The sequence below is a fragment of the Saccoglossus kowalevskii genome, chromosome 22 (assembly GCF_978046115.1).
Source record: "Saccoglossus kowalevskii chromosome 22, keSacKowa6.1, whole genome shotgun sequence".
Lineage (NCBI taxonomy): Eukaryota > Metazoa > Hemichordata > Enteropneusta > Harrimaniidae > Saccoglossus > Saccoglossus kowalevskii.
Window position 1 is genome coordinate 25,639,939 of NC_140662.1, and position 18,316 is coordinate 25,658,254.

An 18,316-nucleotide genomic window follows, 5' to 3' on the forward strand; every position below is an offset into this window, starting at 1 on the left:
GCCTTTAATTTCAGAGCAGCCAGCAAATTTTTTTTTTCATGGGAAATCAGATTTATGAGATATGTTTGCACTGGTGATGCATTTTTATTCATCAAATCATAAGAGGGTTCCCCTCATCTAGAACTGTGAAACTAAAAATTCTAATTACCGTATGTGTTGTCATTTGCACTGGTGATGGCAAAAGGTGGTTCCCTTCACCTGAGCCTCATAAACTGTCAACATGTTGCAAGTTATGGTGTTGTCATTTACACTGGTGATGCACTTGTGTTAATCAAACCAAAGGGCGGGTCTCTTCACCTGGCCCCATAAAGGTTGCCCCACCCCCAATCCCCCAATAGAGTGTAGCCACACATTATATGTACAGACATGTGTTATGTTTGTGTACTGTCAACATGTTAGTCCCTTTTGTTTGTTATTGTGCCCTCCCTCCTACTTGACCCCTTCATGCTGAGGTCATATCGGTTGTACTCCATCTATCACCATGCTGCTTTCTGACAATGATGAAGAACGACCTTTCAACTCTGCTATCAATTCTTCCATTCTCCTCTCCTCTGCAAGTTCTTCTGGTGTATTTTCATCCTCTGGTCGCTAAGGTAACATCTTCCCTTTTTTATGCATGTCAGGTGTTCAGGTTCTCTTTTATATCCAATATTCTCTAACTTTGCAGACTTCAAATAAAAACAAAATGTCTAGTATTCAAACATCATTTCAATCTGGAATCATTTCTTTGCCATGGAAAGAAAAATTTCCTCAACGACATACCTGTGTTTCTAGATCATACTGCATTTGAAATGATTTGTTTTTACCTGACATTTAAAAGTAGCCATTAGAATGAAGTTATCAATGATAAAGGTGAATATGAAATCATAAAATATCCAATTCATGGCCTACATTGTAGTTAAAACAATATGTTATATAAAATCTAAATCTAAAATTTTAGTTTAGTGTACTTTTAGTATATTGTATTATTCATAATAACTGAATGAAATAAAGCATTTATTATAAATAAACCAAATTAGAAAATATGTATTTTTGAAGCGGATGCAATAATATTTCATTTATTCATATCCTAATAATAAAAATTCTACAGACAGACTGTGAGATAGATAACCATAAATGATACTCTGTTTGTTGTGAACAGGAAAACAGTAGCATTAGGGTCCAGAATTCCTCCAGCTAAAACAATAGACATCTAAGAATTAAGATCTTTACGAAATAGCTTTTTTCTCAAGGATTTGTCGCTCTCAATGATTCTGCAAATAATTGCAACTCACACTTCTTCTTAAAACCTTCGTTATATTTTTCCTGATTGTTTGCAATCTTTAGAAAGTTTTCTAGTTTATGAATATATTTTACTATTATTTCTTCAGAAGCAGGACCCACAAAAAGCCCACCTAAATTGTTAAAGAAGCCATGGTCAGTCAATCTGGATGAGGGGAATGCAATGAAGCTGCAATGTAAACTGGAAGGTGTGCCAACACCAACAGTATCATGGGCTAAAGATGGCCAAACTATTGTAAATAGTGGTAGAATTAAAATCTCTAACTCAGACATGGAGTATATGATTCATATACCAGCCGTCTTGTCTACTGATGCTGGACAGTATACATGTACTGCTACTAATCCACATGGTGAACAAAAATGTACAGTGACAGTCGCGGTCAGACAGATTGAGGAAGAACCAACCGATTTCAGATCACTTCTTAAAAAAAGGTTTGTTTGACATTTTTCAATTTTATCATTTTCCTACAATTGTATTTATTTACTAAAAATTTAAGTGACGTAATTATTGAATGGTTATACTTAAAACCATTTATTTTCACTGGCATTTCACAAATTTGGCAGGAAAACAATGAGTTCTATGGTTATTCTGAATGTTCACGAATTTTTAATATAGCAAATTTTACGTACGGTATCAACAACAATAGTAAAATTAAAAACCAATGAATAATTAACACATTTACAGTATAGGTCAAAGTTGAACACTGAGAAAATTTTGTTGATTAGCTAATAAGGACTCTGATGAAAAAAAAATATGTTGAATTTCACTAAAAATTATTCTCAGAAAAATATTTCAGAATTCATAAAAAATTTCAAATGCAGTGCATATTTGTTTCATATGTTTTGTTATTATCGATATTTTTAGACCCCAGAATATAGCTTATTTCTTAATTTAATTTAATTTGAAAGAACTGGAAAAGTAATGATAATTTTCATCATTTGCACACAGACCTAACCTGCAACAGCTAAACAGGTCATCGTCTGAAGATTCTGAAGAAAAAGAAAAAGACATTGAACAGAAAGATTTCAGACATGTTTTAACTCGACACATTGAAACAAAATGTAAACCCGAAATAGTCAAAGCACTTAATGATTTGAATGTCAACGAAGGTGATAAAGCAGTATTTGAATGTCATGTGCAAGGTGTTCCACAACCAACAATAGTGTGGACACTAGATGATAAGGAAATAAAGGAATCTAAATATTTCCATATGACTTATAATGGGAAAGTTGCTCAATTAACAATAGCGGAAGCTTTTCCTGAAGATGAAGGGGATTATATGTGTAAAGCGGAAAATGAAGCAGGCAAAGTAGAAAGTCGTGCTGAACTCTCTGTAAAAGGTAAGAAGTGTTCATTGCAGGTTTTATTTAAAACTGCTAAATCTTGCACTTATCATGATCATGCAATTCATCCCATTATAACATTTTGCATATCATAATCTTTCTGTCTTAATTTTGGTGGAACATTTTAAACATTTTTATTCATTTTTCCACCATTACATTGTCAAATTTGGACTAAATCAACATAATTTCCCATAAGCTTCAAGTCCTCATCAAAATTTTGAAAAAAATATGGAAACAAGTTGATTTTGTTAAAAGTGACAAAAGTTTACATTCTTGGATGTTTCAAATCCTGTAAAATACTTTATTTTTGCTTGGAATTAATTTTCGATATTTTCACTGAAGGAATGATTCAGTGAAAATAAAATCAAGCGAATGTATCTTATATTCTATATTTTATATTCAACTCGCCAAAAATCAGTGAAAATAAATTCCAGCTAAAATAAAGTATTTACAGTCCTTTTTTTCAATATATCATTGTTCAATAAGTCTGTAGATCACTACTGTGTGACTTAACCCTAACTCTATCACAAGACATTCTACATATTATTTGGGTGGTCCAACAGACAATCAAATATCTCCCATAATAGTACTAAGATTGAAATAAAACCAAGAAATTATCCCAGAGTTCAACTCAATTTTTGAGTGTCAAAGTCCTCTTTTGTCACCTTTTACAAATTGAAACCCACATATGATAAAAATTTATAAGAATGGTAAAAAATTGTAAAAACAATTATAGAAAAATACATAAAAATAATCATTAATTTTGGGTGGAAAATTGTGGTGCCCGAAGTGTTAAGATAAAAAATACCTTTAAACTGTTAGGCTAAAGTAAATGAATGTCATGTGACCTGCCAGGTGCAACAGTTTTGTGATTTTGGGATGTAAAGAGGATTTACAGCTATATGCATCCTGCGGCAAAATGGCGATATCATTTTGCGGTTTGCTGTGTCAACAATGATTTGCAGTGTACATGGAAATTAGAAACACACAATAGCATCAACTTGATAGATTTAATACAGAGGTAATTGCTTATGGCATGACTACACTGGAAATTTGCCAAACTCTGAAGACTGCACAGTCACACCTTACTGACTGAACAATTGATACGCTCGGAAGGAGTAATTATTTGATATTAAAAAATGCATGCTTCATCAAGAATACAATCTTTACATGGTGCTTAACATATCTGAAATCAACAATCACCATAATGCCAAGTCTACCATCTACTACATGTACACCATAAATTAGGAATGATATATATATATTAATGTTAATATCAAATAATGACTTGATGCGCTCAATAAGCCACTTTCATGACCTCTAAAGGTCACACATCCTGGTACTTTTGTTGACTTTGTTGCTCAAAGAGTTAAAATTTGACTCCCTATCAGAATTACCACAATTTTCATCAATTTTTGTTTACTTATGTGTTCACTGTGCTTACAGTTTGGGATTTTGGGGACGGAATATTTTAATTCTTGTGAAATATCAAGAAGTAATCAAAACCAGTTCTATTCTATTTTATTCAGTGACTCGAATTGTTCCCAATAAAATCAAATTAAACTTCAGTACACCTGCATGACCTTGGTTTTAATCATTCCAGTGAATTGCAGTGTCTTGACAACATGTTTCTGCTTCATTGAATTGTATTGACTTTAGAAAACTCTATTGATCACTTTTCACATCATGTGAAAGACCATGAAGAGCGCCCTCTATGCATTGTCATTTTAATACTTGTATATAGACTGTATTTGATCTACCCTCCTTACGCATATTCTCTGACCACTGTGTTCATGAAAAGGGCCAAATTTCACAAAATCTATTGTGATGCTATGAAATTTAACAATATACAGGTGTTCTGACAGAATTTCTTGAACATCCAACTATTGCATAGACCAGATTTCACAAAAGCTACAAGGACCCTGTACATGTACAGGTGTTCTAACTGACAGAGTTCATGAACATTCAACCATTGCATGGGCCAGATTTCAGATAAATGCATTTATAAAAAATTGAAATCCTCAGCTTTAATTCAAATATATAATATCAGATGGCCATAGCGTGTCATTGTTTACAAACAAGCATCTACCCATGAGCCTTTGCGTTTTTGGCGTGTGTTGTTATCGTCGCTTGGAACTCAATTCCTGAGCGTGTGCAGGGGACCACACTCTCGCTTTAAAGTTTGATGTTTGTTTTCTTGTTTGCAGATGAAGATGATGATATCAAACCTATTAAGACAACAATCAAAACTACATCAAATGAAGAACCACCAAAACCAATTAGTAATCACTTGAACGGTACTGTAAATAATATCCAAACATCTAAAAAAGCAGTTGCCCCAGTGATAGTTGAAGAACTTGAAGATGAACCAATCATTGAAGGCAGTGCAGCGCGCTTGGAATGTAGGATAACTGGTGAACCGGAACCAACAATATTCTGGTTTAAAAATGGGAAAGAATTGAAAGAAAGTCGCAAATATCAGTTTGATTTTGAAGATGATGATTTGGTAATATTGGTAATTACAAACGTCACTAAACACGATCTTGGAAAATACACATGCCGAGCTAAAAATTCAGTGGGTCAAGTTGAGACAACAGCATCATTGATTGTTGAAGGTACTTCATTATTACATATTAACCTTTTCACCAACAAAATTTCTACCAAAATTGTTTTGCTCTTTTTTCTTATATTTTACAACATTTCTGGAAATGAAATGAAATTTTGGAGCCAACAGACAAAATTTGAGTAAATTTTCAGTTTTTACTAAAAAAAATATGAATATTTTTGTGCCAATCTTCTGAAGGAAAGGGCAGACTATAAACAGGACCATTTTTGAATTTGTAATGAAAAAAGGGAACTGGTTGTGTAAGGGTTAATAAAACTAATACTTATTCAGTGATTATCCTGTAAAAGCCTGTGAGGTTGAATATTTTATTGATTTCAAAAAAGATATTTGCATGCAAAAAACAACTAATTGGCAAAAACTTTGGGTGTTTAAATTTTTAGAAATTTTTTGATGTTGCAATGTTGAAGTCATGGTGTGTTGAGATGTGTTTCAAAGAATTTTACTAAATTTATTGTAGCACCACCAAAGGTATTGAAAGGTCCGTCCAATCTACAAGTCGTAGCTGGTCAGAAGGCAGAAATGAAATGCACTTACACTGGAACACCTGACCCTGTTGTCACATGGATGAAAAACAAAAAAGAAATCAAACCCGATAGTAGAATTAGTATAAAGACAACTGAAGATGTGACAACATTAACTTTTAAAACTGTTGAAGTAGATGATGCTGGAAGGTTTATACTGAAATTGGAAAATGAATTTGGATGTGAGAATTATACTATGGGACTGTCTGTTGAAGGTAAGGTTTATCTACTGATTTCAACTATCAACAACCTGTAGTATAATCATCATCATATTACCACCTGTAGAATATTACCACTATTATGGACCCATTACATGGGGACTGACATTTAGTGTCTCCATTACAGACCAGTACTACCCTGGACTGACATGGAGTGTCTCCATTACAGACCAGTACTACCCTGGACTGACATGTAGTGTCTCCATTACAGACCAGTACTACCCTGGACTGACATGTAGTGTCTCCATTACAGACCAATACTGCCCTGGACTGACATGTAGTGTCTCCATTACAGACCAGTACTGCCCTGGACTGACATGTAGTGTCTCCATTACAGGCCAGTACTGTCCTAGACTGACATAGAGTGTCTCCATTACAGACCAGTACTGCCCTGCCCAGGGGACTGACATGGAGTGTCTCCATTACAGACCAGTACTGCCCTGCCCTGGGGACTGACATGAAGTGTATCCATTACAGACCAGTACTACCCTGGACTGACATGTAGTGTCTCCATTACAGGCCAGTACTGTCCTAGACTGACATAGAGTGTCTCCATTACAGACCAGTACTGCCCTGGACTGACGTGGAGTGTTTCCATTACAGACCAGTACTGCCCTAGACTGACACGGAGTGTCTCCATTACAGACCAGTACTGCCCTAGACTGACATGGAGTGTCTTCATTACAGACCAGTATTGCCCTAGACTGACATGGAGTGTCTCCATTACAGACCAGTACTGCCCTAGACTGACATGGAGTGTCTTCATTACAGACCAGTATTGCCCTAGACTGACACGGAGTGCCTCCATTACAGACCAGTACTGCCCTAGACTGACATGGAGTGTCTTCATTACAGACCTGTACTGCCCTGGACTGACATTTAGTGTCTTCATTACAGACCAGTACTGCCCTGGACTGACATGGAGTGTCTTCATTACAGACCAGTACTGCCCTGGACTGACATGGAGTGTCTTCATTACAGACCTGTACTGCCCTGGACTTGCATTTAGTGTCTTCATTACAGACCAGTACTGCCCTGGACTGACATGGAATATCCTTAGTAATGAAGAACTTTTAGTTTAGCCTAATTATTTATTCAGTTCTGTCAAAAATCTAGGAGTAACACTGAACCATTTCTTTCCTGTTTTATGCTCACTATACTGCATTAAAATGCCTACAACATTTTGCCAACAGATAAACCTGATCCACCTGCTGGGAAACCAACAGCCTCAGCAACTCGCACATCGGTGACTTTAATGTGGTCTGGACCGTCTTATGATGGAGGCTGCATCATTACAAATTATTCAGTAGAAAAGTGCAAAGCTAAGGATAGAATAAAACATTGGAGTGAGGTTACAAAAACAAACAGTACATCATATATAGTAAAGAATCTTATCCCAGAGACAGAGTATATATTTCGTATCAGTGCTCAGAACATGCATGGTTGGAGCGAGCCTAGTCTGGAATCTGATCCAATACTGACTACAGATAAGTCTCCAGAACCAGATAAAGTAGATGGCACCTTGGGAGAGGAGTCGGATGGTATGCATTTTTATTTTTCTCCATCGTTAAAACGTATTTCCTGATTAATGGCAAGAGTATGTTGTTATGTGTTATGTAATTAATGTTTTGGGTAAAATATGTCAGATATTTTGAGACAAGTGGGTTACAACTGAAAAATTTCATTTGTGTTAATATACTCTTGACTGCCAAATTTCTCCATTTTATTGAAGTTTAAAAATTCTACAAAATTATGTTTGTTTTCACAGATGATGAATTAGCATTTAAACCGAGAATAGTGAGTGTAGATGAAAATCGAAAAGTCAGAGATTTTTATGAAATCAAGGAAGAAATTGGAAAGTAAGTTAATGTGTTATTTGTTTGACCCCTGAAGGTCACATATCCTTGGGTTTTTTATGTCATGTAATAATTTTAATTATTATACATCTGTCACCGTAATGCCATAAGTTACAGCGTGCCGTAATTATTCTGTATTTTACGGGGTATTTTCAATCCTACCATATAAGGAAATGCAAATTGCAAATATGGAATGATTAAGCGCGTAATAATAAAATTAACATGGCTGCCACCAGGACTCCACACAAAGAATTTCGCTGATTAGTTCTAAATATCTTGAGGTATCCTCGTAATAACCTACTGGTAATAATATTATACATGGGTCTTTACTATATATGTTTAGTAGGATTTGTTTGTCATGTTTGGAATATTTTTCTATATTTAGGGGTAAATTTGGTACTGTATACAAATGTATTGAAAAGGATACCAATAAAGTATGGGCTGCTAAGTTCATTAAAACTAGACCCACAGAGAAGGAAGCTGTGAGAAAAGAAATAGCAGTAATGAATGAGTTACAGCATCCTAAGTTGTTACAGTGTGCCGATGCATTTGAGTCACCAACTGAGATGGTCATGATTCTTGAGTAGTAAGTCAATATCACCTCTTCACATCTTTTTAGAATAAATTAACCTTTTTACTGCCTTTTTAATGCTTGTCTCCTTCCATGAAATGTCCATGCCAATCACAGCACCATGCTACTATAGAACTAGTTCTGTCTTCCATTATGTGGTTTCCTGCTTGTAAACATCCCTGATGATATTATTTCTCCTTCAATTGTTCCCACAGTTTTCAAAAAGCTGACAAATCAATAAAGGTTTGCTCAACAGACCAATCACCAAATGTAATCATTCACCTTATAGCCTATGTACAGTCTGCCTAGTCTGTGATGATAACCACCCAAATTAAAGTGAGAGGTGTGGCATCTAAGTGGTTGATCATAATTTCAATTTTGAGCAATTTATTGCTATTTTTTGTTCCCTACTAATATAGGAAAATTTGGAATCAAATATTTGTTTAGGATGATTTTTTTTTCCATGATTAAACAAAATATTGATTTTTTTTTATCAAAAATGATTGTACTTGTCTTTTTATGTAATTGTGTCTGATTCTAATTTTTTCTTTCAACAGTGTTTCTGGTGGAGAGTTATTTGATCGAGTTATTGATGATGATTTTGAACTTACTGAGAAAGAAGTCATCATATTTATGCGACAAATTTGTGAAGGTGTTCGCCATATGCATGATAATGGAATTCTACATCTGGACTTGAAACCAGAAAACATTCTCTGTGCAAGCAAACACAGCAATAAAATCAAACTCATAGATTTTGGATTAGCGAGAAAGTACAACCCAAGTGAGAATTTGAAAGAGATGGTCGGTACTCCAGAATTTGTCGCTCCGGAAGTCATCAATTTTGAATCGTTAAACTTTGCGACTGATATGTGGAGCGTTGGCGTTATTTGTTACGTTTTGTTGAGTGGCTTATCTCCGTTTATGGGAGATAATGACGCAGAGACTTTGACGAATGTCACAATAGCGGAATGGGACTTTGATGATGAATCATTTGATGAAATAACTGATGACGCCAAGGACTTTATCGAAAAATTACTCATTAAACAAAAAAGGTTGGTATTTACTTCAGTTTTAAATCCAAAGATGGGTCATGGAAACAAATTTTTGTGAGCCAGAGAAAATTGTGAAAGTTTGTAGTAGTGAAAATGAAGTGTCAGTTACTTTTGCAAAATTTTGTTGTAACAAATGCCGTACAATCCTGAAATTGATAAACCAACTTTTCCTTCATTTTTAACCCCTTCAATACCAATGCATCTTTTGTTACATTTCACAGAAGAAGAAGTTTATCAAGACCTGTGACCCAGGGAAATTATGTCTATCTGGTCAAACTTTAAAGCGGGGGAGTCGTCACCTGTGCATGCGTCAGATGGCCATAGCGTGGCAAACAAGTGTCTACCATGAGCCTTTGCGTTTTTAGCATGTGTTGTTATTGTAGCCTGAGACTCAATTCCCGTGCGTGCGCAGATGACGACCCTCCCACTTTAATAAAAATATTATGGAAAAAAATTGCCTCAAATGTGGCGTTTAAATGTGTTTAAAATTAATGTTATTTTATTTGTCCACAGTGACAGGATGAGTGTACAAGCATGTCAGGCACATAAATGGCTACAAAGAGATACAGACACAATGAAAGCTGCCAAAATTTCAACAGCTAAACTAAAGAAATGGATGGCAAGAAGAAGATGGCAGGTAATAAAATAAGTGAATCAATCACTTGACTCACTGACCCAACCTACTCAGTCAGATTAAAATAAGATCTTACTGTAAAATACTTTATTTTCGCTTAGAATTAATTTTTGCTATTCCAGCTAATATACATTTTTTCCTATATTTTACATTCAACTATGAAATCTAGCAAAAATAGGGGGTACACATTCGCAAACCTACAGATATAGAAAATATATTGAATGATTGTAAAAAAATTGAATAATTGTGAAATTGTAAAAAAAAGTGCTAACAACTTGCAGTTAATGACCCTCCCACTTATAAGATAAGATAAGATAACTTTATTGACATTATTCTTTCTATAGAAGATGAACATAGTCAAGTGAAATAAAAAAAAAAGTAAAAAGGATAATCAAAAAATTAAAATAACAGATTAATTAAAAGGCAATTACAAGGTAGTACAGAATCAGGTGTTTTATTAATACACATCTGTTTGCATTATAAACACACCAAGCTTAATGTGGCAGTTTGTCATAATGTAAATAAATTTATCGGGATGATCCATTGAAGTAAAATTAGGATTATCCTTATGTAAGTCTGTAAAAAGTATCTGCCTCATTTTATTGTGCTGTGGGCTGTCCATAATGTAATGGTACTCATCCTCAACTGAGTTATTGTCACATCTTGTGCAGATTCTGTGTTCCAGTTTTGTTTTTGGTCTAGTATACCTCCCTTTCTCAATCATAAGCTGATGGTCACTAATTCTTAATTTACAAATATATTTTCTATATTTTGAATTATTCACATCCATCAAATACTTTTCCATTTTGAAGTTTGTTGAGCTCTCCTGAATCAGATTTTTCTAAATTAATGTCACTCTTCCACTTTTTTGAATAATCATCTTCTATTTTTTCTAAAACTCCCTTCACACTTTTACTATCCCCCTTCCAGTAATCATTAATATTATCAACACCAGTTATTTGACTGATTGTTGTTGCCCATTTTGTTTTGTTGTCGATATTGTAAGACATTGCCTCATGAATTAGAGTGTTTTCTTTCACAGTGCATGATCTATGCCAGTATATTATCATCATTTTATTATTCTTATATGTCTTCTTTCTTTTTTTAACTGTTGCTAGGTTACTTCAGGTATGTATCTCTAATTTGTTTTGTTCTGTAATAACAATGCTACATTTACTTTTCCTTTTCAGAAAACTGCCAATGCTGTTCGTGCAATTGGTCGAATGGCTTCATTAAAAATGTTCACTAGTTTGGGTAAATCTGCATCGAAAGACAAACCAGCAACTCCATTTTCTGCGATGCTAAAAGCCAAACGGGATGAAGAAGCTAAGAAACAAACCAATACAAATGGCGAAGAAGAAGTAGACATTGATTTAAATGATCCGGAAGTCTCAAAAGCTGCATCTAAGATACAAGATGTTTTCCGGAGAACCAGAGTATCAAAAGCTGAGGAGCAAAAAAACATACAAACTAACAAAACGATTCCAGATCAACAAATTAATGAGGAAATTGATATCGATCTTGGGGACCCAGAGGTTGCTAAGGCTGCAAGTAAAATACAAGGGGTATTTCGGCGAACGCGTAAAGATGAAAAGAAGGGCGTAGCACCAAAGCTGGTGAAAAAAATCATAGACTGTCCAGTAATGGAGGGGGATATAGGGAGGTTTGATTGTAAAATTTCAGGTGACCCTGAACCAGATGTTTTCTGGTACAAAGAGGGTGAAGAAATCCATGACAGTAAGAAGTTTGAGATGGAGTTTGATGATGATGGTACCTGTTCATTAATTATTCGAGATGTGGTCGATGACGATGACGGAGAGTACACCGTGAAGGCTGTTAACAGTGCTGGGGAGGTTGAATGTTCAGCTGAGTTGATGGTAGAAGGAGAGGATGATGAAAGTGACATGTCAGAGGACGAAGGTGAATAGAATGCAGCTCAGCTGGTAGCCAGATGGTCATTGTGGCATCCAGCATTCTTAATAGATATTCCATATGACACAGGAGTAACCAAATTGGCTTTTGCAATTGTTAGAGTCTGAAGTATACATTGTGTGTATAAGTTTTTAAACAAAGTAAAAACTGTTTGAAATATTTGATCATGATCTTTCTTACCCTATTTGATAACTGTATCTGGCTTCTCTATGTAGCAGTAGCCAATCTGGTTATAGTACATCAGTAGCCAGGCATTCTGACATTCAGAATGGATATCAAGTAGTTGCTAGGGGTTTTAGTTGCTAGGTAACTGCTTTTAGAGGTATTACATCTATAATCTTTCAGAGGTGGAAAGAAGAATAAAGTAACCTGGCAAATGATTTAACAGATTGGTGCTAAATTTCACACAAACATAATTTTTAAATGAACACAGTAGAAAACAGTAAATTATATAATAAGAACCTTTTCCTAACTTTCTTGCTTTAATTCAATTTCACCTCCGAGAGAACACTTCACCTTGCCATACCCATTCTCCAAAATGGTTTAACCCAACAATGGAAACATGGTTGCTACTTTGGAATGGAATTGTCTCATCTTAGGGGGGCATGCTTATATTTGATGGAGCCTGGAAGCTAGTCTCAGTAGAATATATTAGAATAGAATAGAATGTTGGCATTATAACAAAAATGATGATGACAATGATATTGTTTTATACAATTGTATGTTATTAATACAAGTACATACTTTATAGAAAAAAACAATATTGGCTTTGGTATGCAAATCTCTTGAGCTCTGTAGGTTTTCAGAAGCTCCACCATTTTTTTGCATAGCACTTGTTTTTCAACATCTCAGATTGGCACACTAACGCACAAGTTTTCTAAATTTGTTTTTTTTCAAAGAAAAATGCATATTATTCCTTTTGTAAGAGGAACACTAATTTTAACATATGTGTTTTGTATCACATGCCCTGCCAATACATGATTAATGAATATGAAGAGCTTTGTTTTAGATCTCTAACTTGCATTGCAACACTTGCCTGCAAAATGCGCTGCTGCATGCTGATAGTATTATTGCATTATTTTAAAGACTAGCTTTTAGATTAGACATTTTTATTTTATTTTAATCTGTAATTTTATTTTTACAAAAATATAGTTAAGTTCTGGGTTTATTTGACATATATGTTGTCATTTTATTACTGTTTTGGTAATATTTTGCCATAATAGAGAAGTGGGTCAATGGAAGATTGTTTCTATAGTAATGGAATGTACCATTGATAAACAAAAATGAGGGGTTGACCTGTGCATGAAGTAAAATGAGCATGAATGGGTAAAACATACATTGCTCCCCTCCATAATATGGTACAACCTAATTCAATGATAAGATACATGAGCAATTACAAACTGGGACAGATAAAATTGACTAATTATGACCCATCTCCCCTCATTCAGAATAGAATAAACTAATTTTTTTCATCATCACCAGCAAAATGCATTCAGCTACTTTGGAAACCACTTTATATTTATACTTGACTTGTACAGGAAATATAGTTAGATATTATTTCATTATTTTTCAGTCAAAAAATGTGACAATTAATATTTTCTTGAGTTTTACCAATAAAGAGATACTTAACATTTGAAGTTGATTGATTGGTAGTATAGAATTAAACATGCCCCTCTCCTCTGAGGGCTACTTTCTTTGTCATGGTAATTTCCTGAGTTATTACATGGATTGACCCAACCTGTGTGGAGGACATAATAGTGTGTGACATTGTGTATATTCTGCAGCAAGCACACACACTGTACATTTTGTACTACTCGGCAGCTCATATCACATCAGTGTAACCAACTATGGTGACATTATACTGTGCTGTTGCTACTATGTTTCACCAGCCAGGTCAGTACATTTTATTCACCTGTCTCAGTCTAATAATGCCCTCACATGAAATAATCACAATATTAATTTGACATGCTATCATTACAAGTTTATTCACCTCCTTCCGTCTAATAATGCCTTTGCATGAAATTATGAAAACACTAGTTTATTAACCTGTCTCCCTCGCATGAATTTACCACAACACTATTAAATTGATATCATATGAATTCTGCTTTGTTTATTTATTCCAAAAACTTATAATACTCTCCAAGATTTTTACTAAAATCAGTATTAAAAGGCATTATATATTTAAAACATAGTGGACAATAAACCGAGTATTAGAGTCTGTGATTATGGAATAAATTGATGACAGTAATTTTGACACTGTTATTGTCTCTTGTGATAAAGTGACTGAACTGGTGTATACACTCACAACTGTAGGCCATATGTTTTCAATGGATTTAATCATATTCCCATACAAAAAATTCACACTGGTAAATCCACTGACAGTCCACGTGGTGCAGCTAAAAGATGAAAACAATCTAAATTTATTGAATTTTTCAGAGTTCAGTACCATGATTTTGTTTCATTGTTTCAAAAATATTGGAATAAAAACATACTATTATAGAATAATAATAAGGAGGATACATTTCACGGCTGGTGTCAGATAATTTCAGGAATTTGAATTTTTATTCGTCTGTAGGTTCAAACATTCAGATCATAATAATGTAAACATAGTAAAGTAGACAAAACTAATCAAATACAAATTATTTTGTTTAATTTTACAGATTTTTAGAACCATATTCTATATTTTTTCAAGCGTGTATTGATACAAATTAATTGTGATCACCTTTTCAATCCCAAATAATAAAATTAAGCATGCCTTCTGCCAAACTTCTTAATTGGAACTGGAATGCACTGTTGATCACATGATCGTAAAGCGTCATAATCCTTGCTCTCATTCGTGTTTGATATGGGTCCCATGTGACATGTAAAATACATTATTTGTTATCACATAATTTGAAAGTGCTCTGTGTAATGACTGGCATTTTGAATACTGAAAAACATTTCATTTTCACTACTATCAATTTGTGAAATTTGAAGAAGACAAAATATCGCGGAAGTCACTGTGACTTGTCGTTTCCAAGGTTCCAAATGAAATATTCACTGCTACCAAATTTCTAGGTTTTCTCTGACTCGTGACAATTTAGTCTCACAAAATAAAACTATTTTGGGCTAGTTATTATCACAGAAATAACATTCCATGCATTGAGTGAAAATAAATTTGCTGACTTCTGATAGCTTGAATTAAAAATTTAGGTGTGGGATAAGACAGTCAATTAATTTATTTTCTATATTACCTCCAGTGAAAAATAAGTAATAAACATTGAATGTTAAAAGCTTAATTGCAGATGAATCAATTTATTAACTATGAGCAGTAATTATGAGCAGTATTCAAGTTATAAATCGTATAAATAATCTTTGTTGAAAGTGTATCCTCATTTTTAATTTCAATTTTGGTACAATAAAATAACGTCACAGAAATATAAAGTATTATCTATTAAATGTTAGTTTTTCTTACCTGTCATCTCGTCAAACATAATATTTGGGATACCATACTGGTTAGGAACTATTTTCAGTTTTTCTATATACAAGACTTACTTTTCAAACACTATGATCCTGTTTCCTTATATTTTCCTGCCAAATTTGTACACTACTATCTTTAAGCATTCTTTTCAATACATTTTTGTGTCCATGACATGTTTCATTTCTAACTAACGGATGGAATGTTTTGAGTGGATGTTCATATTTTTAATAAACATTTCACATAGGGGGGGGTGAAAGGTATAATATTAATTATGCAAATATATTTTAATATGCAGTTCCCCTACCTGAAAAATTAAATTACCAAATTTGATTAATTAGTAGCATATGCACTAATAAAGCTGTTTCGGTGATCCAAATTAGTCATATTTTAATGATTTATTAATAAAATAAATGTCATTTTCAGTTTATATATGCTTAGAGATGCAATACTAATAGAACAAATACGGTATACGTACTAGGCATGTACAGTACAAAATGTACAGCAGCAACCTTCTAAATTTGGTTGCTATGTAAACATACTCATTGAGTAGACTTGCCATACACACGTGATGCAGATCCTTTACTATAGAGAATGTTGGTTTATCTTTGATGATGTCTAGCTAATTTATTACTTTAATCACCATGGTTACATATTCCTTGGATACATATAAAAAAATTGCTAATCACAATAATGTTGAGTCTGTCTATCTAAATATGAGGTTTTGTTAATTCACCATGGCGACTGCTTTCTAGTTATTAAATTGAAACCTGTGTTGAATTAAATTCACTGTCTCATTGTTTAAATACTATCAAATTGCGAGTGTTAGGGGATATTGTTTCTATTCAGTATACAGTGATGGTAATTTAATGTATTTCCTTACACTTGCTAATAAGACAGTTCAATATTGTTGAGACGTTGATAAGAATGTTTTCTGATATTGCACCTGTGCATTATTGAAAATAGTGCAGGTTATAACAGCACTAAGTACTTTAGATTGTTAGGGGAATTAAAGATAACGATATTGCAATGGACATTAAGCTATTTATCATTAATCATCTGGAAGCTTAGACAATTTGAAAAATTATCAGTAAAATATCCATACCAAGAGAATTGGATTGCAATCACAATTACAATGCTATCTGCAAAGAACATTGCCACACTTCCCAAATGGCGATACCTGCATTCCTAAGCAAAACGCTGTTCATTATAAAGGAAAATCCACAATGAATTTTGTTTGGTGTCCCGTCCCCCAACTTGTGCCATCTTCACAGATTCTTCAGATAATTTAATATGCAAATAACAAATAGAGCTTCTATAAATAGATACTATTTAGCAGTTGAGTTTGTAAATTTAGTCTCAAGATTGTTATTACTGGAAAGGCAATTTAAGTCCTCACTTGATATTCCACTCATTTTTTTTTTTTACTGAATACTACTGCATAACATTGAGGAGAAATGCATTAGACACATTCACAAAAACATTTATTTTTCTAAACCAATTAGGTACCAGACTCGTTACCATGGATATGTGAAAAAATTATATGAATCCTTTTATTGCTGGAAGTTTCTATTTTGAATTCTGCCTATGACTCAAAATTAAGCAAATGCTTTATAATGAATTGACAATTAATGTTCGTAATAGCTAAGATAACTATAAATTCACTAGAATACCATACCTCATATGCAAATACAACATTTGAAGGTGTCATCATTCAAAAATAGAATTTACGATTTTTACTCGCCTTATTTGGATTCCTAGTTAAGCAAACAAAAAAACAGTATGAGAATATTTTTCTTTGTGATGTGTATAAAACTGTTTCTCAAAACTATCTTATCAAAAATACTCTACAGGTGAATATTTGAGCTCATTACTGTTGTCTCTTGACCTGAAGTATAGTTTTAGCTATCTCTTGACAGAATGACAACAATTTTCAAACGGGATATTTGATATTAATGATTCACCAACACATTTTACTCTTTTAAATTACCTATTAGAGTATTACAGAAATGATTTGTTTCATGTCATACTCTGCATCACGCAATTGGTTAATTTTAAGGGTTCTATATTCTCCTTCATTTTAATGTTGGTTTTGCATTAAGTCAATTAAAAAATGCTTTCACGTTTTGACCACAATATATTAGTACTTGTGCCACTGCTTTCTTCTTCAAATTACACCCTCTCCAATTATAATTGGTCTATCCCTAACTACATTAATGCTATCACAATCTGACCTACTGGTATGTTTGATGCCCTCTTACACTCAGGCATGGATTAAGATAAGGACACAAACTGATTACACACAAACAGTGCCGCGATATTGACGCTAAACACATGTCTTCAAGGGAGATATAAAACAACTTTATTGGAAATAATGTATACATCCTCTATAAATGATGATTCTAATGCAAACCTGAGAGGTTGTGATTTAAAATTGGGATGTTCTTTTGTACCATTCTCTGTGCATCAAAATAGTTGCCGACTGGACAAAACTCAAATTATTTTTTTTTAAATTTATAAATTGACCATAAAGCTGACATCCACAGGGAACATGAATTGAGTGTATACCAGGCATATTCCCACTTGTGGTAGTCTGACAGTACAAAACCATGGTAACATTTCACCAGAAAGTATCAAAATCAGTAAGATTTCTCAAGAATTGGAATAGCATGACAAATATTTCAGAGTTGGTTGGTACTCAAATTTCAAAACTGATTCGACCATGTGTGTGAGCTGTTATGACAACAATACAATATTTAATTACACCGCAATGTAGCATTATTGTTCTAATAGAAGCACATATAAATATATAAAAAACTGTACT

General features: G+C 33.7%; 1 protein-coding gene across 1 annotated transcript in view; it reads left to right on the forward strand.

Moving 5' to 3' along the window:
- LOC100367237 (titin) overlaps positions 1 to 18,316 on the forward strand; it is a 405,512-nt gene that overhangs the window by 321,207 nt on the left and 65,989 nt on the right. The window contains exons 322-331 of the mRNA XM_085495847.1: positions 1,371 to 1,713; positions 2,231 to 2,622; positions 4,833 to 5,240; positions 5,709 to 5,987; positions 7,184 to 7,531; positions 7,759 to 7,849; positions 8,232 to 8,432; positions 8,975 to 9,469; positions 9,983 to 10,106; positions 11,294 to 12,023. Of these exons, the coding sequence (XP_085351973.1) occupies positions 1,371 to 1,713; positions 2,231 to 2,622; positions 4,833 to 5,240; positions 5,709 to 5,987; positions 7,184 to 7,531; positions 7,759 to 7,849; positions 8,232 to 8,432; positions 8,975 to 9,469; positions 9,983 to 10,106; positions 11,294 to 12,023 (3,411 nt within the window). The remainder of the gene's footprint in view (positions 1 to 1,370; positions 1,714 to 2,230; positions 2,623 to 4,832; positions 5,241 to 5,708; positions 5,988 to 7,183; positions 7,532 to 7,758; positions 7,850 to 8,231; positions 8,433 to 8,974; positions 9,470 to 9,982; positions 10,107 to 11,293; positions 12,024 to 18,316) is intronic.